Source organism: Telopea speciosissima, chromosome 9, assembly GCF_018873765.1.
Source record: "Telopea speciosissima isolate NSW1024214 ecotype Mountain lineage chromosome 9, Tspe_v1, whole genome shotgun sequence".
NCBI lineage: Eukaryota > Viridiplantae > Streptophyta > Magnoliopsida > Proteales > Proteaceae > Telopea > Telopea speciosissima.
The window spans coordinates 2545722-2568090 of record NC_057924.1 but is presented as its reverse complement, the minus strand read 5'-3'; the positions used below and the strand labels follow the sequence as shown (position 1 = coordinate 2568090).

Sequence of the window (22369 nt, the reverse complement as noted above, 5' to 3'; positions counted from 1 at the left end):
GCGTACCTACACGTACGACGCCAACTTACACTTACCCCACTTGTGTCGTGAGCATATTCAGGTTTCAACTGTGTTTGCAGTGCCCGGCGGGAGGATGGTAATTTCATATTTCCTGTGCTTATGCCAGAACATGTCCAGGTTTTTTGCCATGGTTTCAGTACACGGTATTGGATCGGGTATGGTTCACCTTCAAAAATCAAAACCAATGATGGTATCGGGACGGATCGATCGTATCAAACAAGTTTACTCTTGATTTTTCTTTAAAAAAAAAAACATTTTTTAAAAAACTATTTTACACCTTATTCTTATTGTTTCACTTATCGATGACTTACAAAATCGTGCAGTATTGATCGTATTGGGCGATCCGATACGGATCCCTCAAACCATGGCTTACACCTCAAAGTATCAATTTGGGATTGGAACAGGGAATTGCCCCAGAACTGGCCTATTAAGGCTCAAAATTGATCCATTTTATTACTAAATGGGATGGTTATGAGAGTTGATTTTTGGACCAATTATTAAAAAGTACAAGATAAATTTTCTAACGAATTCAGAACCGGAAGACCAATAAAGAATTGAAAGCGCTAAAACCTATTATAACTAGCAAGTATTAATTAAGAGATTTTCTTATTGATACTCTGAGAATAAAATAAGAGACAATCAAAAGAAAGTATCAAATTCTAAATGCACACCTATAGAGATGTCGCATTAATAAACTGTAAATGAAAAGGTGGGAAAGAACGCTGTCAAGATGCATAGCGTATGTGAGCACCTGCTTGTGTCTATCTATCTCATACTTTTTATAAAATGACATATCTGCCCTCTACTATAAAGGAGAGAGATAGACATAGGGAAATGCTAGCGTATGTTGCACAGCTCAGCCTCATAATAGTCTTTTTCCCTTATTTATTTATTCCATATTTCTTCACACAAATGGGGTTTAAATACAAATTGTATTGCAAAATGATGAAAAGAAGCTACACAGGCATTTACATGTCAGACGTGTTTAGTTGCATGTTGCATGTTGCATGTTGCATGTTGCAAGCCTAAACTCCCAGTGTCCCACCTTCTGAGCTGTATCAGTATCACGTACCTATACGTGTATTTTCTTCATGTACAGTTAGCTTGCTGATGATGTGTCATTTTGCTTTCATAAATGCTCCTCCATGCAATCTACACGTGTTGAAACTCTATGGACGTAGGACATATGTTAACATGGGAAGGAAAATGGGCTGATGGGCCTAATAACATAAGCATAGAATTTCTACAGTGGGCCGCCCTTAATAAGCTTATCATGGTAGCCCAAATAGCTACCATATGGAAGATTAGACGAGGTTTAAATTTTGTGAATTGGAAGAATCCAAGATACGTTATTCACATGTAAGATTTTGTTGAAATAAAGTTTTGCAAGTGGCAATTTTGAGGTTTGAAAATTCAAGACCATGGTTTAATTATGACACTGGTGAGAGTATTTGAACAAAAATGAGAGGATTACCTCGTAGAAATCTCTCACACCACACCAATCACAATAAGGGAAATGGTTTCCTCAACAATAGGCTCCACATGATGAAAGAGGATAGAGAGTATCAATGTAGTAGGTCTTACTACGTTGATCTTTTTCTGATTGGGCTCCTCTACGGCACAGGGTATGTTGGACATCTTCTGATGTGGCACTTGAGATCGCCACATGGATGAGCTCTCATTTGGACGATACAGATCTAGTTGGCATAGCTGAGCATGGTGCACATGTGCTAGACAAGAGCGTGACCCACAAGTCTTGGGAGTTGTGCCAGTTCAATCTGTATTGTTCAAATGGGAGTTCGTCCACGTGGAGAGCTCGGGTGCCACGCCAAAAGATGTCCGGCCCACCCTGCGTTGTAGAGGAGCTCGATCCATCTTTTTCCTATGAAATAAGTTTTAAGATTTTAATACATGATTAATCAATCCAACTCATATATTATTGGACCAAGATCCTCTGCAATACCGGTAGGGCGGCGGTGCACATATGGCACACATGGCCTCTGCTGTGCCACCAGATGTGCACCGTTGCCCCGCCGATACTGCAGAGGATTTTGATTCTATATTATTTATTTATCCAATGGTTAACAAAAAACAGTTTATCCAATGATTAGAATTGCTATATCATCATTACACGTGGCTACGAAGATGGCAAAAAAACAAAACCATGCCGTTCAAATGTGTTTTTCCCATAAGAGAGTCTTTTGTAATCCAAAAACTTGTGTTTTCCTTTCTCGCTTCAGAAAATTGTGTCGAATTGCAGTTGCAGGACAGTTCAAAATTTCCGATTCCCCAACTCCGTGAAGAAGAAAATGGTAAAAATTCTCATTATCTAAATTATCTCCCATCCCGTTTCCTTGATTTCAATCCCGCGATTCCGCAACCTCTTTTTCGGTGGATGGTTTGGACGCCTGGGCTAGTTACCTTGTTTTCATATATCCCTTTTCTCGAAAGAACTCATAGATTAGGGTCTCTGTTTTTTTTTTTGGGTTTCTGTTATAATGTCTTATTCTTTGAAATCTTTACCCTTCTCTCTTAAATTGCTATTGATTCTCATTGTTTTAAATGTCTCTGTATCGATAAGTCGGATTCTGTGTTGGTTATTGCAATTATTTAATTTTTCTTTATTTTTTGTGGAATTGTTCTTCTCATCACCTTTTTCCATATGCATAAATCACTGGGTTTCCTGATCAATATGGTTTTCTATTTTCTATGGCTCTTTCGTCTCCGCTCTCCTGTGGGAACTAGGTAGATTGTATCTCTTTGCGGGGTGGAGATATTATCATGGATAAGGGGAATGTGCATGCTCATATGATTTCTTATACTCTTTTCTTGGAAAAAAAAAAATGTTTGAATCTTCTTTTCAATATCTGTGCTTAACTATATCGGTATGGATCATGGATGTTGCTCAATTATACGGAATGAGCTTTGCATGAGTTCTAAACTGAGTTTATTCTATTGGGTACTCTTATATTTCTGGTCTTATATGCATCTCGAGCTAGTAATGACTTTCAATTTCCTTTTTGTTCCACCCTTATGGGGATGAGAAGGAGGTGATTAGGATAAATGGGTGTGTTAGGTGATGTGGATTTTTACTACAATTTCTTCTTTGTATATTTTTTCGTGAAATTTTTGGCTCTATATATTCCAAATCTTTGTGTTGGTTCAGTCACTACCGACTTGTCCCCATTGAAACTCATTCTAGACCATGTTTACACAAGACAAAGCGTCAGGACTTTTGGTCATGATTTTTATGAAAAACTTTGTGCTATATGCGGACTGACAAAAGATAGTTCAACACCTTCCTACATAAAACAAATTAAGTTATCCCTTTGAAGCTCATTTAGATTTTCTGTCTATTCAACACCTTCCAACACAAAATATTAAGTTTTCCCTTTGAAGCTCATATAGAGTTTTTGTCGATTCAACACCTTCCAACACAAAACAACTGAAGTTTTCCCTTTGAAGCTTATCTAAGATGAGTGTATCAAGAGGTGAGGCATGGGGCATAAGCCTCAATGCATCAGGCTCCATGTGAAAAATGAAAATCAAGGACCTCTCAGTTACCTCGTCTTTGAGGTGGTTATGCCAATGTGTTTGAGCTTTTTTAGCTGCCCTGAGGCTTTTACTTGGCCTTCACCTCAAGCTGAATATGTATGTGCAGCCTCTTTTCTGGGCTTAAGTTTCAAGTTTTTAGTTGTAACCACTGTTATTTAATTAGCCTCATAGTTATTCATAAAAGACTCTACTCTTGGAAAACTTTGCCAAATAAGTCAGGTTTTGCACTCAATTTGTTTTTGGGACTGAGTTTTCCATCACCCACAGTCAAGGGAGAATCCCTTGACCGAGGGTCTCGGATGGTGTGGAGAAGGTATTGGAAAACAGTGGAGGGGTATTATTGACTTCGTGCAATAGGGGCTGGAGTTTTAGTAACCCTAGATGGGTGGATGTTTCCTCCACCCATGGTGGAAAAAATCTTTCGCCTTTTTTATATGGTGGGGGGGGTGGGGGAAGAGAGCGGGGATATCTAGAGAATAACAGAAAACTAAAATGGAAGCATGCTCTGCACTGCTACAACTGTAACTTTTGAAGATCTCATGAAAACCTTGTGGTATTTTGGGAGATTTTTCTGAGGGTTCAGTTTAAGGGAACTGGCATATTTCTTTTTCTTTTTCTTTTTCTTTTTTTTTTTTTTTTCTCTTTTGACTAATGTGAATGCTTTATTCTCAGTTTAAAGAAGTTTGTTAAGTTGCACACCCAAAGAGATATTCAGACATATATGTGATAGGCATTGCTAGTTGCACAATGACCAGAACAAATCCAATAAATTTACCTCCTTCGGATAAATATTGTGTAAATGGCTTAGCAGCTGGGTTTGCGCCTCTCAACAGCATCAGCAAGGACTTTTTTACCAATTCTGTCTTTTTACTACTAATCTGACGAGCAGTAGTCCAATGATTCCACATTGAAAGCAGTAATTTTTTAAGCTAGCCATTTCAGTGCATTTGTTCAACTATTCCATCCTTGCTGATTGGTGTCTTGGTATTTTTTGCTCATGATGCATTGCTGTTTGACAGACTACCTCTAGGCGCCTTGCAGACAGAAAAGTGGTGAAATTTCAGAAAAATATCACAAAGAGGGGATCAGTTCCTGAAACCTCAGTGAAGAAAGGATATGATTACCCAGTTGGGCCAATTGTGCTTGGGTTTTTTGTTTTCGTGGTCATTGGATCATGTATGCTCTTTCCTCCCACTCATAACATCCTTATATCAGTTTTAAATTCTGATCTGTAGCTCTTGTTACATGCCTTTCCTTCATTCGTGTCTATTGCAAAATAACAAAGTAGTGACCTAGTGGTGGGAGGTAGGGGATTTCATATTGACACCATATACCTGTTCCCTTGATCTCTTTCTTATAAATGTCAATATTTATATTGAGTAAACGTTACCGTGAGGGAAATTAATGCTATTTTCTTATCTATTATCAGTAGTATTATGTGTAGCAGCGCCTCCCTTGTATTGATTGTTCTTGTGATATCTCCATTAATCCATTGTGTTTATTTTAAAACACTATTACCTGCTATTTCCAGACTCCATCTCTGGCCATTCTGAACCTCCCCCTTGTGTGTGTTGACATGTATAATACATTTACATGGGGTAATTCTCAGCTTCCCCCTTCTATTTAATGTTGAATGATGAGTGTAATTCTTGATAAAGCATGGCTGCCCAAGGACCTAAGCTGTTGTAGTTGGAATTGATACTTGTTAGTGTATCATGAGATTCTTGGATGAAGAGATTATGCTATTACACCTAAACTGTGCTGTAAACTTATGGGTGACGGTTTAAGGGAAATGTTTTAAGAACCTTTAGTCTCACATTAGAAAGTATAGTTGTCTGTTAAATTTTGATTCTGAAGCGTCTGGTTCTTTTTCCAAGTCGTGATTCACATTTTGCGGTTTCTTGGTTGGCAGCCCTGTTTCAGATTATAAGGATGGCTACAAGTGGTGGGATGGCCTGAGACTATGGAGGAGGAAGTTCCAGTGAACATGGAAATGTATTATGTGGGTTGTATCTGTTAGGAAGAGAGAGTTGAGACAGAAGCAGCTTGGTTTTGTGGTTTAATAAAATAAAATGGTGTTCACTGAAGCTAAATGTGTTTATCAGCTTTGGTAGTAGACAAGCTCATTGTAAATTTTGCAGGTTTAGAAGGGCTGCAACTCAAGGTTCAAGTAAGTGGAATTGGCAATGGAATCCGCGTCAGCCGATTCCAATTCTGATTTTGATTCAGCTAGAATCATCTTGAACCCTAGAAACACTTAATTTCTTAAATCCTGCTGCGACTTCTAGCCCTTTTGTATTGTGTTTGAGATTTTGAGTGCTTCAGCCATGGTTTTAGTTCATGGTATGTCTGATAATTAGGGCTGTAAGTTTGGCCTTGTCAGCCCGAGCCCGCTCTGAGCCCGAACAGGGCCTAGGCTGGATTTTTCAACCTAAAGGGCGGGTTAGGGTTGAAATTTTCAGTCCCTGAGTCAGGGTGGGGCTGGGCCAAGGTCGAGGCCTTGGGCTAAGCCCATCTCGGCCTTGTGTTAGGTTATGCTTTATTATTTATTGTCTATATTTTGTAATTTTTATTAAATATCTAATTATCTATTGAACAAAATATTTACAATTTTAAGATTGGGTTAAGGCTTTTAATCCAAAGAAAAATCTAATAGTCAATTGAGTATTAAACAAACCAATACCCAATCACATGTCTCATTTTTTTAATGCATAAAACGTTGTAAATGGCAAAAAAAAACAAAGCCAGTCAAGGTGAACCAGGTCCTAGCAAAAATCAGGGTCAATAAGGGTCAGCCCGGCCCGATCAGGGTGAATCAGGGCTGGGCTGGGCTTGGGTTGAGTTAAGTGGATTTAGGGTTGGACTAGGGTTTTAAAAAACCCAACCCAACCCGGTCTTGTTTCACCCTAATCTGATATGTATCTGTCCATATTGGACAGTTTTGCCGTCAAAGACATCCATATCGTATCATTTTTTTACCATTTTACTTTCTGTCGGTATTGTATCATAGATTTGGTATCAGTCAGGTATCGATGTTGGTATCGATGTCGATACTGCTACGGATTGGGGCCTGTATATACCGATACCCTAAAACCATGGCTTCAGGCCACTTACACACGAAAGCAGGAAAATCAGAAAACACGTGTGATGCACATACATACAAGGGGATGCATTGTTCCATACAGCTTTGCTTTGAGAGGTCAACATCAATGCATGGGGTGGTAGATCTCTCTTTTCCGCTCCTATTTTGTCTTTGATGAATAGACCGTAAATCTTAGATCCACCACTGAAAAATTAGAAAAGGAAAGGAGTATAGGTAGCAGATCTGTAGACCAACCAACCAAGGATCAATGTATCTATTACGGATCTGGATCTCTACTTTCGAGTTGCCCCTACTTCTGTGTGCTCCACACACAGCACAGCAAGACGAAAAAGACCGCCTTACTTCCACTTTGGCAAGGCGCTCGGCCAAGGGTAAGATGGTTTTTTCACCACCTTGCTGTGTCTAGGGTGCATACGGCAGTAGGCGCATCTCGGTAGTAGAGGATCCCAATGCATCTACTAATACATGGGGTTTTTTTATTTTTAAAGAGAGCGATGGGCATGTTGCCGGTTTTAGTATACTACCATACACCAATCATAGGGCTGGAAACAGAAGAGTAAAGAGGCTTTTTTCCATGGTGGTGTGCCCAACTTTTTCTTTTTTATTACTTTTGTGGGATCTTGAATCAATACGTTCCTATACCAGAGTGATACATATCAATATCGTCAAAGATTGATACTGATATCTATAACCTTGCAACCAAGCGAATCAGGGTTATTTCAGATTTCTGGAATAAGAAGCAAGCGGGGATGTCTGGTTAGATGATGAATGAGGTCTTGATTTGTGATCCCTCTGAGTTTCTTGTTAAGTTAGCTTATATCTTGCCTATTTTATTTATTCTAATATATTTTTGGATAAGAAAACTAATCAGTCTTGTAGCCTCTGCACCAGCGCGGTGACCAATGAGAATGCATATATAGAAGCATTGATTTGGATGAAATTTTCGATTTTATTGCAAGAACCACTGACGCCACCGGTGCCATTTTTTTTTACTACATTGTTTTTATTGGCGATTCAATTCTGATTCCTCAAACCCTGATAATGGTATTGATTGATTAATCACTGACATGGAAATTCTCCTAACCCTTTTTTCCTTTTTGTTGTTAGAATTACTCAAATAGTACCCTCTTCTTTCACCAAACGTGGGTTCCACAACTCCTGGTTGACAGACATCATATTGAAACAGAAACAGTAGTAATTTTGCAGTAGAACACTGCTGCAGCAAAAAAACGAAATTCAGAGTTTCCCCCAAACTGTTACTCTCTGTACCTTCTCATGTCTCAAACGAGTTGTTCTTACTGTTTATTCTGTTACACTAAAATGCTTGAAACTGGAAGTGACAAACCAAATTTAAATCTCAACTCTTGAACTTTAATGGAAAATTTCCATCTCATCAGTGCTTACATATTAACAATAATGGTGATTTTTCTAGCTCTGGCACCGGCATTATTTGACGAAGAAATGAATAAACCTCAGAATCTCAAATACATAAAAATCAAATATTTATTCCAGTTCAGCTTTCAATGGATAACTAACATATAATAATAATAATAATAATAATAATAACAAAAATATCAAAAAAAACTTATCTTTCTCCAGTTGCCATGAACTAACAAACAGGGGAAGCATCAAACGTTCACCGCCTTGCAGAGGAACATAAGGGAGGAAGTGGACGTGGAAGAAGAAGAAGAAGAAGAAGACGACGATGTGGAGGAGGAAGTGGTTTCACTGTTTAAGCCCAACCTCTCGTAGTAATCGATGGAGAAGAGGGAGAGTGAGAGCTGCACTTCATCCCGAGTCCAAACCCTGTTGTTATTATTACTCCTCATTCGCTCTGAGTCACGACCACGGCGAGTCAGGAGTGGGCGGAGACAAACCATGTAGAGGCGGCGATACCCACCCAAAGCCATCACCACTGGTCTCACATCGTAAGGTGGTGGTGAAACGTGGCGGAAGCAAATGTTCTCCCAAAGCCAATCGTTACGGGTAAGGGATCTCCATTGGCGGCACACGCAGGCTGCCACCCCGAGGGACCTGCCGTCCAGTCGCTTTAGTATCTCTACCAGTAAGTCTCTGTGGTCGTTTATGGAAAACAAGAACTTTACTACCTCTACCTTCACCCTCTTTTCTCTCTCTTCCGCCATTACCATTGTATAATATGTATATTCCTCAGTACCTCTTTCCTCCCACCACCATTTTTGTTTAGTTTTGCTTTTCAGCTTTTGATCGGTGTAGATCCAGTATAAGTGACTGAATCAATGTGTGAGAGAAAGTGAGAGAGAGAGAAAAGGGGGGGAGGAGAGAGCTAGTATTTGTAGGGGGTAATGGGTAAGACTGTAAGAGGGATTTGACTTGTGAATGGAGAGAGAGAGAGAGAGGGTTGGACTGTTGGGGGAGTGTCCACACGCCAAAGGGATTTATGGGTATCGAGAGAAGGGAAGAAGGAGCCAAAGAAAAGAGTCCAAGGGTGAGACCTCGAACCAATCTTTACTTTTATTGCTTCACACTCTCTTTTCTCTTTTCTCTTCTCGGGTTAAGCAGATGTTTGTTGTTTTTGTTGTTGTTTTTCTTTCTCAGTTTCTACTTCTTCATTATGAAGACGAAGAAAGATTTGAAGAGAGAGAGCAGTAGATGCCTAAAGGTTGCCACCTAATTTCCGTCCGTTACAAATTGAAACAGCTCACTCCTATGGGAAATCCTGAAATGTTTGCCAACAAAATTATGTTTTCCTTTTGTTTTTTGGTAGGGTTGGGGTAAAAAAATAAAGTTGCTTTTGATCAAGGGAGATTTCAGATGCAAGATCACATCAGTAAATTTAGGTGTGAGAAGTGTTAGATAGTTGGACAAATCAAATAAATTTTACCTTGTTTTTTCAAGGTAAGAAGGGGTAGAGAAAATGCCTCAAGCTAATGTTCGAGTACCGGGCCCTACAACGCTAAAGTAACCCATGCAATACTCCTAGGAAAAGTTTGAACGACCTTCAACAAAAGGATACTTGTTTTCTTTTTCGATTGATAATCACATAAATCTTGCTTAGCATGAAAAAAAATTATTACAACTCAAGACCAATGAGAATCAACCAAGTGGTATCTATGAAACGGAGGAAAGAAAAAAAAAAACTCCAAGTAAGGTTGTCAAAAATGAGACTAGACCTATTGAACTCATTGAAAGGAATTGAAACAAACCAAAATCAACCAACCAAACTCCTTATTGGTTTGATTTTGTTTTAGTTTTAAAAAGCCGCTTAGAGGCCAAAACTGACCGATAAAATTGATTAATAAAATTTTATTCTTTTTTTACATGTGAAAAATCAAGAGCAGACAGATAATAGACCAAAAAGGGGGTCGTAAAATAAACCGAAACTAAGCTTCAATCTAACCCAATATATACAAAAAATAAGAGAAAAAATAAAAAAAAACCAACGAAATCAGACCAAACCATCCATTTGACACCCCTACATACGACATACTATGAGACATTGACATTGTTTATTCTTGCAATTATTTTTACATACTCACCATGTATTCATGTTAATGAATACAAAAATGAAAATACACTAGAAAGAGAATTGAAGGTATTTGGTTTGTATTTTATGTAACCCAAATCTCTTTAAGAAGCAAATCCAACCAATTACCAATCTGTTCACGTGTAGTGAAGCTAGCTAGTGCCTACTCTAATCCTATTATTATAATCCCTTATATAATTAGATTAAGTGTAACTCTAATTCTATAGTTGGTTAAGACATCCAGACACACCGCACGGTGGGACATGTAAAGTTTTTGTTTTATTTATCTTTTTTTTTTTTTAATTCTTCGTTTGACTATTCATCATTTTGACCTCAGAAGTCACAACAAATGAAACATTTATAAATAGATTCCATTAATTAATTATACATAAATTCCAACGGTCCTATTTTAATTATAAAAACGTAATAAGAGGTGCAAGCCATCGTTGACAAAAATAACCACAGAGAGAGAGAGAGAGAGAAGAGAAGAGAACTTATAAGATCATGGTTCAGGCAAAGATCTTACACAGAGAGAGAGAGAGAGAGAGAGAGAGTGGAAGTGGAAAGGACGTGATGAGAAGGTTGTGTTTTGTCTTTGTGTTGCATGGATTTGTTTGTTGGACGCATTAGAGATGCACTGACCCATTCCGATGCATAGGAATTTGATGATAGCAAGATTACAAAGAGGATATTTTTATGAACCGTAAACTACGTAAAACTATTTTTCCAAATTCTTCTAATTCTTCTTCTTCAATTCACTTCACAAACTCTCACCATCAACAAGACCCTTTTCTTTTCCACTGATTCATTTACTTATGCCTCTCTTCTATTTGTTCCTCTCAATTAACACAAAAAGAAAAGGAAGAATGTTCTGTCACTAGGGGGCAGGGTGGTCATTGTGCCTACCCTCATGTGTCTGGGCGTAGCCTGCGCTGCGGCACAGAGAACAGTGCCTCTAAAGAAAATGGCAAGGAAAATTAGACCATAATGCTTTCAGCCAGCCAATTCATACTGATATTATCTTTTTGCGGAAAAGGGAGGGGAAAAAAAAAACAAAAAAAAAACCCCCAGAAAGTTAGGCTCTTATTCATATGCAAGTTAGCTTACAAGCTTACAATGGAGTGCTTTCCAGCTTCATAAATCTTACATTTTTTACCACCCAAATAAAAAAGTCACACAGATTTGATCTGGTAAAGTTAGGCTTTTATGCTCTATTGTCCAATGGGGTTTCTGAAAGTAATCACTACTTTTTGTTTAATCTAATAGCAAAATTAACTTCTAGAATCTGACCTTTTCAATATATTCTCTCATGTTCATACATTTTTAATGGTACAAAGTTTCTTCTTTTGGTGATCTTGAAATCCTAGAATGTGATTTTTTATTGGAAAGAAATGATACGCCCGTATAAGATTTCAGGATCATCTCAACATGCATTTCAAGAATCCATACCAAACGCAGCCTAATCAGTAATTGTCTTGGTTAATTGTAATAACGTTTCCACTCTAAATTGATATATTTAGAAACTAGGGCTAGGCATTGGGTTGTCTCCAGTCTCCACCTCTGGTCTAAGATATCAATTAAGCCTAAACCCACCCAAACCTCACCTTGTGCTTCATCACTTTGATCATGCCCATCCCCTGCCCAATGTGAGTATTAACAGCGTTCTGCTTTCATGCCTCCATCGTTTCTCAGTTTTCTTGGGTTAAGCTCTGGTGTATCCACAATTATATGTGTTAGAAATTAACAACGCAGCAGCAGAACAACGATTACCAACCCCCTCCCAAAAAAGAAATCAAACCGAAAGAGAATCACATACACAAAACACTAAGATTTATGTGGTTCATTTATGATGGACTACGTCCACAGCTGAGCAATAAACCAGAACTAGCTTCCAGTATTCATTCAGATGAAGAAATTACAAAACTCTAACCCTCACATCCCTTTACGAAAGCATAATTTATAAGACCAAAAAAACAAGGTCTACACAGATTTTTTAGACCAAGACCAACACCAAATCAACAGCTAGTGACAGAGTTTCTTCTCCTGTGAACTCAAGCTGATTGGGAAAATTAACAACATTAATCAAGAAGAGTACTGTGTCTGGGTTTCTGTTTGTGTAATAAGAATAGTAACAATAGAGAAAAATGTTCAAGAGAAAAGTCGGAAGATGTTTGGTTGAAGAAAAGACAGGAGGACATTGAAGGTCTCTTGCTCTACTTAACCTCCTTTATTTTATAAAAGAGCTTGTGACAACAAGATAAAACACACAAACAAGTATGAGAAAATGCCAACAGAGATAAAAAACTAGAGAACTAATTAATTTTTAGAATTGTTTCCCCTCCATTTTGTGCCTTCCGCTTCTCATCTCTTCTCATGTATTAGTAGTAGATATTCCGGATCCAGATCTTTTACGGCGTGAACTGCCCATCCTGTCATGCTGTGTAGACACAAGGCAGTGTGCATTGACCATCTTACCCTTGGACTCTTTTCTTTGTATGGGAACTTTCAAAATGGGATCTTCCAGAGGAGAGAGAGGTACAGAAGGTAAATCCGAATTCCACATAGAGCCAAACGCCACTGTTTGAATAAGTTTCTTATAACGTTCGTTCACTGAAACTAAAAAATCAATTTTAAAGAAAATTTCAACTAATTGACAAACAGGGCAAAATGGATCACCACATAAAGTTCTAATACGCCAAACTAACACAGTCAATCATTGTGTTGATCAGGAAGGATCTTCAAATTCTGGGTTGTGTTGCCATCACTGATAATAGTGTGAAAATCTGAAAACCAGTGTGAGGCTCTCAAGAGTGACTGTTGTGAAAGGAAAAAAATTATAGAAAAATGATTTGCCACTGCCTGTAGAAAAAATGGGTTTTTTTAGTCAAAAAATGTATTTTTTTTTTACTACAATCGGTTCAATACAGCCAATCCTTTTTTTATATGCATCCAGGGCTGCAAGTTTGGCCTGTCTATTTGAAACCGCCCTGGTCCACTTTGAGTCCAAAAAGGATCTGGGCTGAGATTCTTGGCCCTGAGGGCTTGGTCAAGACTGAAAATTTTTTACCTTGAGTCAAGGTCGGGTTGAGCCCTTGGGCTAAACTTGGCCCAGCACAGCCCAACTTAACCCTATTTTAAGATTAAGTATAAAATATATATTAATATAATATATATATTACAAATTTAAAACGTCACATACATTTTGTTATATAATATATATTATAAATGAAAATAATAAGTGATAATATATTTTAGTATAATATTTTTTTTTAATGTAAAATTGATAATTTTCTCCCAGACCCAACCCAGCCCGTGCATCTCCCTTCCCCCTCTCCATGATCTGTGCCAATCAGGGTCACCCTAGCCCGACCCTGAGGGCGGGTTAGGGTTGGATTTTTTAGGCCTTGAGTCAAGATCAAGTTGGGTGTGGATCTAACTAAGGGGACTCAGAGTTGGACTGGGATTTTAAAAAACCCGACCCAAGCCAACCTCATTGCAGCCCTAATTCATGAGGCACTTATTCCGATGTGCTCATTGGCTTAGCATGGGAGATGTCAATATATGGGTAGTGTGTCGATCTCTCCCCAAAAGATTAAAAAAAAAAATTGCATTATTTGGTTGTCGAACTTGTCAATTCATTGAAAATTGCAATTGTTGTAACACGCGTACGATAAGAGGCAATGCTTGGGGACATCGGAGGTTCTTTATGTCATTTCACAAACTGATAAGGATTTTTATTGGTGCAATCTGATTCAGTATCGGGGATCAATCCTAAACCCCCCCAGGTCATTCCTTTTTCCGGTATATGAAATGGGGGAGTTCACTAAGTCCATTCTTATGAAATCTTAAATAAGATCATTTGCCCTTACTTCAACAAAGGAAGTATGCAAATGAAAATGCTGATTAAACTCACAAATTATGTGACATTACTATGTAATCCTCCAAAATTGCTAATTAGGGTTTGTTATGCGACTTAGAACTTATAACTAATTTGATCCAATTAATTGGCATTTGTTGTCAGGAAAATCAAGATGGAAAATAAGTTTTGCAATGAACTTTGAAATTAAATTCTTTATATTTATAAGGAAAAAAAAAAAAACTAGAGAGTACCTCAAAGACAAAAGGAAGCATATAAAGGATAAACCAAAATTTTTGAAAAACTAATAGTTATGAAAATTTGGATGGACACAAAAATGAACCAAACTCAAAGGAGAGAGAGTAGGGAGTATGGTGCCAAACTTTGTCATTCACATAGATTTTATATATCTAACTTTTGAATGATGATTTAATTTCTCATTTAATTATTATTATTACTTAATAAATCACATTTTTACAACTTATATAAAGTAATTGTATTTGCTAATTTTTCATTTTTTTCTATCAGAATTGTCCATGTTTCAAGTTTTAACTGATAACACAGAAAGCTATATAAAAAATAAGAATAAGAATGCAAGTAGGAAGCCATTTTTTATGAGAGAATGTTCTCTGTGCCGCAACGCAGGCTGCACCTAGGCACATGGGCCTACCACTCAGGGGGACAGGGTAGTCATTGCGCCCATCCCCATGTGCCTGGGCGCAGCCTGTGCTGCAGCACAGAATACAGCGCCCCATTTTTTATATAGCTTCTTGTGGGTTGAAACTTGAAACATGGACAATATTGATAAAAAAAAATGAAAATTGTACTTCTGCTACTGCAGCGTCTGAGAGGGGCAAAAGCACATAGCCTTACCCTTGCTTCACAAGAGAGGCTTTTTTTCCAAGTTTTGAATCCGTAACCAACAAGTTGCAATAGCTCAACTTAACCATTATGCCAAGGCTCACCCACTGAATTTTCAAAATATATTCTAAAACCGTAGGCCTAACTTTAAGAATATTTCCACTGGAATTTTGTTCTCAAATAAAATATTCGATAAAATTAATAAGCAAAATTTTAGCCAAAGTATTGACTTTTTGGAAATTTTCATTTCAGGTCCCCAAACCAAAATTCTAACGTTTTAGTTTATACAAAACCCAAAATTTTTAGATAAATAAATTTGAAGTCTGGACTCTGGATGGGTAACAATCCTCTTTCTTGGTTATTTTGGATTATAAGGTTCTGATTTTTGATAAATAAATTCAAATCTCGCACCAAAAAGGGGGAAAATTCACCAAAAACCCAAAATGGTTCTGTTTAACCATTTCTGGGCTTCTTCTAAGTTTTTTACATGAGTGACGGATTCATCATGCAAAGCTGTTGGGAGCGAATAACACTGTCATTGTCCTGGATTAATGGTGAACAACTGCAAGAATAAAGTTTATTAAGATTTTGATTGGATAACTTTTTTTTGGATTAAAGCTAGGGACTTCGCTTCTTATTTTTCAGTGTTTTTTTGTGTGTGTGTGTGCTCAAAGGCTTGATGTCATGGTCACTCATTATTTAGCTGAGTTTGCTTTTAGATTTGATGGTGATCTTGTCTGGTCTGATTTATGTATGTAAATCTCCAGATATATCATCATCTCCTTCAGACACCTAACAAAATCTCATCTGCATTACAATCCACTACTTTCTGCCTCATCCTTGAGAGTGTCTTTGAGGTTGAGGGAATAGTCCCTCCAAATCCGGATTAACTAACAGCTGAAAGCCTCAAACTGCCCTTTTCAAATTTTTATGTAGTAACCAGCTTACAAAAAGGCAAACATCTATTGTACTTGTACCTAAATTTACCTCATAACCAGTGAATTCAACAGAGTTTCAAGATGATATACCCATGCATCTTAAATGAAGGCAACCTCAACACCTATTTAACCATCTTATCCAGAATACTTTTCATCATTATCAAACAATGCACATCAGCTGAACACAGCAGCATAAATATATTTTTCCAGTCAAATATCAGTTTAACCTTTCGAAGCAGAATTATTTCACCTCTGAGCATACTCGGCCACAAGCTTTGTAAATGATGATGACCTGTTCTCTAGTAATTTGGACGGAGAGTCATATTCTACGATAAGGCCTGCTCAAAACAAAACACATGTTAAACCAGAGCACCTCAAAAGATTGGACAGGGGGTAAAATTGAACCCATTTGATAATACTAACCATTGTCAAGAAGTAGGACCATATCACTATCTAGAATAGATGTTATCCTATGTGCAATCGTGATAACCGTAGACTCCGAGAACTGTTGCCTAAGTGTATTCTGAATGAGGTTATCAGTCGCAGTATCCACCGAAGCAGTAGCTTCGTCAAGCACCAAGACTTTGCTTCTCTTGAGTAGCGCCCGGCCTAAACACACTAACTGCCTCTCGCCCATGCTCCAATTCTCTCCATTCTCAGTCACTGTAACATTAGATGTATATTTTGGAAACACAACAAGAATTAGATATATCATGAGTTCATGACATAAATCTGGCTGAAAATCAAAGAATCTGAAAGACTGTGTACTGTTGGACACGTTAATATAAGTTACAGTGAAACTTTGATAACAAGCAAATATGAGCAGAAGCAAACCTGCAAAATCAAGCTTCCCTTCCTTTTTCCTAACTTCGTCTCCAAGCTGGCACCTATCTAGAGCCTGAAACAATAAATATTGTGTATTAGCTTCCTACCAAACACAATTATTGAAGATGACAAAGCGAATGCAAATGACCATCAAAGTAGGTCTTAATCATCCAATGACTTGGATGGCTAGAAAGAAAGGAAGAGAGGGGCTGACATTCCAGGAAATGCCTACAAGTTTGACATTACAGGATCAACCAAATCAGGATGTTTTATTTGGTACAAGAAGGGCATCAATTAAATTCTAGTCCCAACCACATTACAAGTGACAGCAGATGGTATTTTTCCAATGTTACAGATTTGAGTGTTCATTTAATGGAAGTAAACCGACCTCCCAAATCTGTTCATCTGTGTGCTCTTCAAGCGGATCTAGATTGTTCCTCACAGTCCCTTCAAACATGGTTGGGTCTTGTGGAATAATACTTAACCTTGACCGCAAGTCATAGAGTCCAATCTTGGAGATGTCAACGCCATCTATCACAATGTGACCAGCTGCAGGTTCTACAATGCGAAAGATTGCTTGAATGAGAGTTGATTTACCACTACCTGTTCGTCCAACAATGCCAGTCTTCATCCCTCCAGGAAAAGTGCAAGTGAGACCCCGCAATACAAGAGGAAGGTGTGGGGCATAACGGACCTACACCAAATGAGCGATCATTAAGCACAAAACCAAGACTTTTTCTGGTTGGCATTAAATAAAAATGTTTGCTAACTAGCCATCGGTCGATGACAGAAAAGTCCTACTAGCTGCTTAAACCTGTTTCTAAGAGAAAATTTTCAGGAAAAAGAGTAAAACAAAGAAGACATTGAGCATTCGATAGAGACAGGATACCTGCAAATTAACAATATCAACTTTCCCATGAGATGGCCAATCATGATCAGGCCTATTCACCTCTATCACAAGAGGAGGTTCACTAGGGATGCATGTGTATTGAAGTATTCTCTCAACAGAAATAATATTGTTCTCAATCTTGCAGAGATTCCATATGAACGAGACTTGTAGCATATTCAAAGTTAGTGCATATGTCACTGCTAAACCCACAATGCCTTTGCAAGCAAAGAGAAAAGAAAAGATTTAAGTTCATGTAACATGTAATTAATCATGGGGACCTAAAAGATGATTTTATAAGATTTCAAGTTGAACTTGGTTACCAGGATCAGCTACTCCCTCCGGCATTGCAATCAAGAAAACCAAAAATAAGGCAAATGTGAGGGATGATAATAGATCCAAGCGGAAGCTTAACCACTCCATTGCACCAGCATTATAAAATTTGGGCCGAGAATAACAATCTATCAGCTTGAGATTCATCTCCATGAATCTAGGTTCCTGATCAAAGCTCCTGATTGTTGTCGATCCTGAAATAGATTCAGCAAAGTGTTGTATAACTGGAGCTTTGCATACTCCAACAAGCCGTGCAAGTTCTCGTGCCGTAGTTATGTAGTATTGCTGCAAAATAATTAAGTCATAAAAAAAAAAAGACACGCAATGAAATAAATATATCACATACGTATAGTTATTAAGAAAAATACAAGAAGCTTCTCTCTTTTTTTCTTTTTTTTTTTTAATATAAATGGCATAATCTCAATGATATGGAATTTGTCAAAACTATACATGCCTAAATTGTTACATCAACAATCTATGAGAAAAACTGGTAGAAAAGCCATATCAGGTCCCATTTCCTTGAACGAAAACAATCGGGGAAGACCTAGCTTTGCAATAAAGAGACTTTTGGCTTTATAGACATTTTATACGTTAAGAACTAAGGAGATTGACTCTCCCTTTGGCAAAAGACAGATGCAGTTTTGGAGACTGGTTCTATTAGCAGGCTTGAACTATTTGGGAAGAGAGCAATAATTCCAAGATAGGTGGTGTTTAATCCAAGACATGACAGACCTCCTTATGATTAGAGTCAGCACATTAGGCTGCCACATGACCCAATTTCAAGAGTATACCTTTTGATTAGATGTTTAAATGGATAGTTGAAAATGTTGATTCCAGATTCAAATTCATATCCATTTACTTGGATATTTATCTGAAAAGTGGGATATTGGATACGGATCCCGATATTATTTGATATCCGGATGATATTGGACAGGGATCCAGATATCGATGTATTCACTTCAATAGCATCAGGTCCAATTATAATTTTATATAATTTCTATGTGTTATATATTATATATTTGTTTATCTTCTCATCAAGTAGAAACAATTATGTATTACTTTTATACTATTTTATTCATATTAACATATTTAAAAATTAATCAAATGTTATCTGATTCAAATTCAGATATCTGACTCAGTGGATTCGAATACGGAACTCAGACAATAGATATGCTAATCAAATATGAATCAAGATATTGGTGTATCTGCTTTGAATTCACTCGGTATACATCTCTATCTTTGACTTAATATCTTAATTGGAAAGAAATTATTCACATTCCTCCCAGGTCAATACAAGGGCAAAGAATTTGTTCTATAATTTATTTGTAAAAGCTAGGTGTCCAGGCACGGGTGGAGTGATCAGAGACAATTCTCGTGCAGTGATACTAGTGTAGCCTGGTCATAAAGAGAAAGGAGATTCCATTTTGGTAGGCATGAGGTCTGTAAGACAGACGGAATTGGATAGATACATTATGGAGTGGGACTTGCTATTAATATTTGGCTGCCACTCTTTGGGGTCTTCAGCACCTTTTTCAACGAGATCCACTTTCGTGCATCCATTGTGAATGAATTTGCACCTCTTTCTATTGGACAATGAGATTGACCAATTTATAAGCAAATGAATTTGCGTGCTATTGTTGTGCTTGCACTTAAACACACTCTTCCTGTAGAGCCTATGATATATTCCATCAATGTCATAATTACTGACCTTCTGGAAAGTTGGCAATAGGAGTGATGTGTCTGATCATCTGCATCAAAAGGAGGATGGACATTTGGGATCATCTGAGTCTTCCCTAGGGGTCCTTAACTTCTGTGTTTTGGGATGCCCACATGGCAATCTAAATCCACCATTATCTTTTCCCACTACTTCTCTGAAATTTTGGGGCTACTGAGGAGGCAACAGTCTAAATGCTGGTACAGAATGGGAAACACAAAGTGAAAGGGGGGCTTCTAGAGAGTCTAGGGAAAGAATTTGTTATAACTGGTAGCTTCTGTATCAGTCATGGAGAACTCTGTTTGTTTTTTAACCTGAAAGAGAAAGAAGATACCTAGAGAGCTGTAGCAAACAGAGAGAACCATTCAGTTTGTGGCCTGCCATAGGATCCATTTCCAATCAAAAAAGATATACAGAAATGATCCACTTTGTGCATACAGGGTTAAAAAAGTTCCAAAGAGAGAACATTTTGTGCCCATGTTTATTGAAGCATCCTGGATGATGGTTTGCTTTTGTTAGGAGGAGATTTGATAGGGAAAAAAAGGAGTCCAAGGAATTGGAAATCCTGCTTTTGTTTAAGGGGATATGATAGGTAGAAATATGGAGTCCAATTGAGAGCTGATTGTCTGCATGGAGAATATGAATAAGAAATGCACAACATGGTGCATAAACCTGGTGAGAAAAGTTGTGGATAACTGGACGTTTTAAATGGTCCTACAAAGTAGCAAATTGGAATAAAAGTAATGTAGCAAATATGCATGGAGTATTCTTCTAAACATCTAACAAGGAAAAATTTGTGCTTTCAAAAAACTGAACACAAATACAAGATACAATTTTGTACTTACAAAATCGATCATTCTTTCTCCACTAGAAGTACTCTCTGTCTCACAAAGGGTACCCCCATATAATAGTAAAATTAGAGTACTTGTCCGATTATTCCCATCCAACTGCAAGTGTTGGAGCTTACCTGTGAGAATCTCCCAAAAACCTACTTAGATGCATTCCTTGGTCATTAGAGGTTTCCTTCTCACAGGACTGAATCCAAACTTGGTAATTTGGATGTGGCATCTTGTCAACCACAGTGCATCATTTTGGCAGAGTCATCAACCTGATTAGTTGTCATGTTTTCACCCATACCCATAGTTTAGTGTGAAAGGCAAAAAGGTCCCAAAGACTTATCATGTGCAATATCATATGGTTAACTAGTTAACTCCTGTGAGTGCAAGTGAGGAAACCAGGTAAAATAAGATCGTATGCATCACTATTGCAGTTTACAAAGAATGAAGTGGGTTCATGGGAAGTGAATATGTGAGATTAGAAACTGAAGACTTTCACTCATGTCAAAAAATTTAATGAAGAAGAGCTTATATATGCAATTTTATTTATTTATTTTTGTTGGGTACAAGGTTTAAAGCAACAATATCATATCCAAGCTTGTCTGGATCAGCCATCAAATAAAATATGATATGAATCAGAAAACTTGTTCCACTTCAAAATTCAGGGGACAAAATAAGTTTGAACCAAATCAAAAAATTGGCCTTGTAAGCATGAGGAAGATATCACAAATTGATTTTAGATTTTGGTCATGACAAAGCAGGGAGCCAAAAGGCAATACCTGGTACCACATGCAAATCGCAATTATAGGAATAAAAACAATGCAAACTTGCCAAGCAATCTGCGACATTATTGCAATTATTCCCAAGAGTCGTATCATTGCGAAGGCAATTCCCCCCATTTGAAAAGGAATAGACATATCAACTGCACTTTGATCTGTAGAAGCCTGTACATGAAAATGGAAATTACTTCAAATTAAAAATTAAAAACATACATCCAATAAAAATGTATGTGTGCACAATTACCCGGTTGAGAATCCGTCCACTTGGAGTAGAATCGAAAAATGACATGGGGGCACGGAATATGCACAAATGTATTTTGTTGAAGAGCAGTGTGGCTGTCTTGTATCCAGCAGTTGCAGTTAGCGTGGATCTTGCAAGTACAAAAAGAGAGCTTCCAAGGGCCAAAATAACATAGACAAAAATGAGTGTAGAGCCGGTAACATGAGGTTTCACATCCTTTGAAATGGGAGTTGCCCACGCCATCCAATAATTGCTTGCAATTTGGAGGAGCTGAAAGAAAATTTGTGCCACCAATATCAGTGGAACAAGTGCTCCTTTGTGTGCTGTCGTTAGATATTTCCAATAAACCGATAGATCAACCCTGCCTTTCTCTCTCTCTTCTTCTTGGACAAGCTGCCTTTCTGGTTGACTTACTTGTTCAACTTTAGCATTTATCAGTTCCTGCTTCTCCTCTTCTTCTTGAAAGGTATTCTCAGAATACCCTGTATTACCCTCTTCCTCACTAGTAACTAAATTTTCTGAAGAAGCCCCACAATCCATAGAATCAAGGGTTGTCAAAGCTTTCTTATGTGCACCAACTAGTTCCATAAAGTCAGTTCCTGAACTGAGAATCTCTTCATACTTTCCTGCTTGAGTAATCCTTCCATCTCTCATAACCTACCCAATAAGAAGAGGTCAAAAACCATCCTTAAAACAAGTTGATTGAGTCGAAGTGAGAGGGAGAAAGAGACCAAAAATGCTCACCAGGATCAGATCCGCAGAAGGTAAAAATTCTACTTGATGGGTCACGTAAATCACAGTTTTTGAACCCAGATGCCCAAGTAAACACTCCTGTAATACAGAGTTTTGTATTCATAAGGAAATCAGAAATGTCTAAAAGAGCCAAGTGAGCATAATGATAAAATCCAGTGCCACT

At 37.7% G+C, this 22369-nt stretch overlaps 2 protein-coding genes across 4 annotated transcripts in view; one reads left to right on the top strand and one right to left on the bottom strand.

Moving 5' to 3' along the window:
• Positions 1-2245: 2245 nt before the first annotated feature.
• LOC122639558 (stress-associated endoplasmic reticulum protein 2-like) lies at positions 2246-5592 on the top strand. Its single transcript, XM_043832426.1, has 3 exons — positions 2246-2333; positions 4596-4752; positions 5489-5592. Exons 1-3 carry the CDS (start codon positions 2331-2333, stop codon positions 5533-5535), a joined length of 207 nt encoding a protein of 68 aa, XP_043688361.1. The 5' UTR covers positions 2246-2330; the 3' UTR covers positions 5536-5592.
• A 10093-nt stretch (positions 5593-15685) lies between these two features.
• Positions 15686-22369, bottom strand: part of LOC122640531 (ABC transporter C family member 3-like) — a 47289-nt gene continuing 40605 nt past the window's right edge. Inside the window, exons 2-10 of one of the 3 annotated variants that reach the window (XM_043833753.1) lie at positions 22198-22284; positions 21457-22110; positions 21213-21377; positions 17874-18168; positions 17554-17768; positions 17053-17358; positions 16674-16737; positions 16263-16502; positions 15686-16177 (exon numbers count right to left, since the gene is read on the bottom strand). In XM_043833753.1, the coding sequence (XP_043689688.1) occupies positions 16086-16177; positions 16263-16502; positions 16674-16737; positions 17053-17358; positions 17554-17768; positions 17874-18168; positions 21213-21377; positions 21457-22110; positions 22198-22284 (2118 nt within the window). In that variant the 3' untranslated portion in view covers positions 15686-16085. Of the gene's footprint in view, positions 16178-16262; positions 16503-16673; positions 16738-17052; positions 17359-17553; positions 17769-17873; positions 18169-21024; positions 21378-21456; positions 22111-22197; positions 22285-22369 lie in introns of those variants that run through there. The other 2 variants (XM_043833749.1, XM_043833754.1) reach the window with 2 other exon arrangements.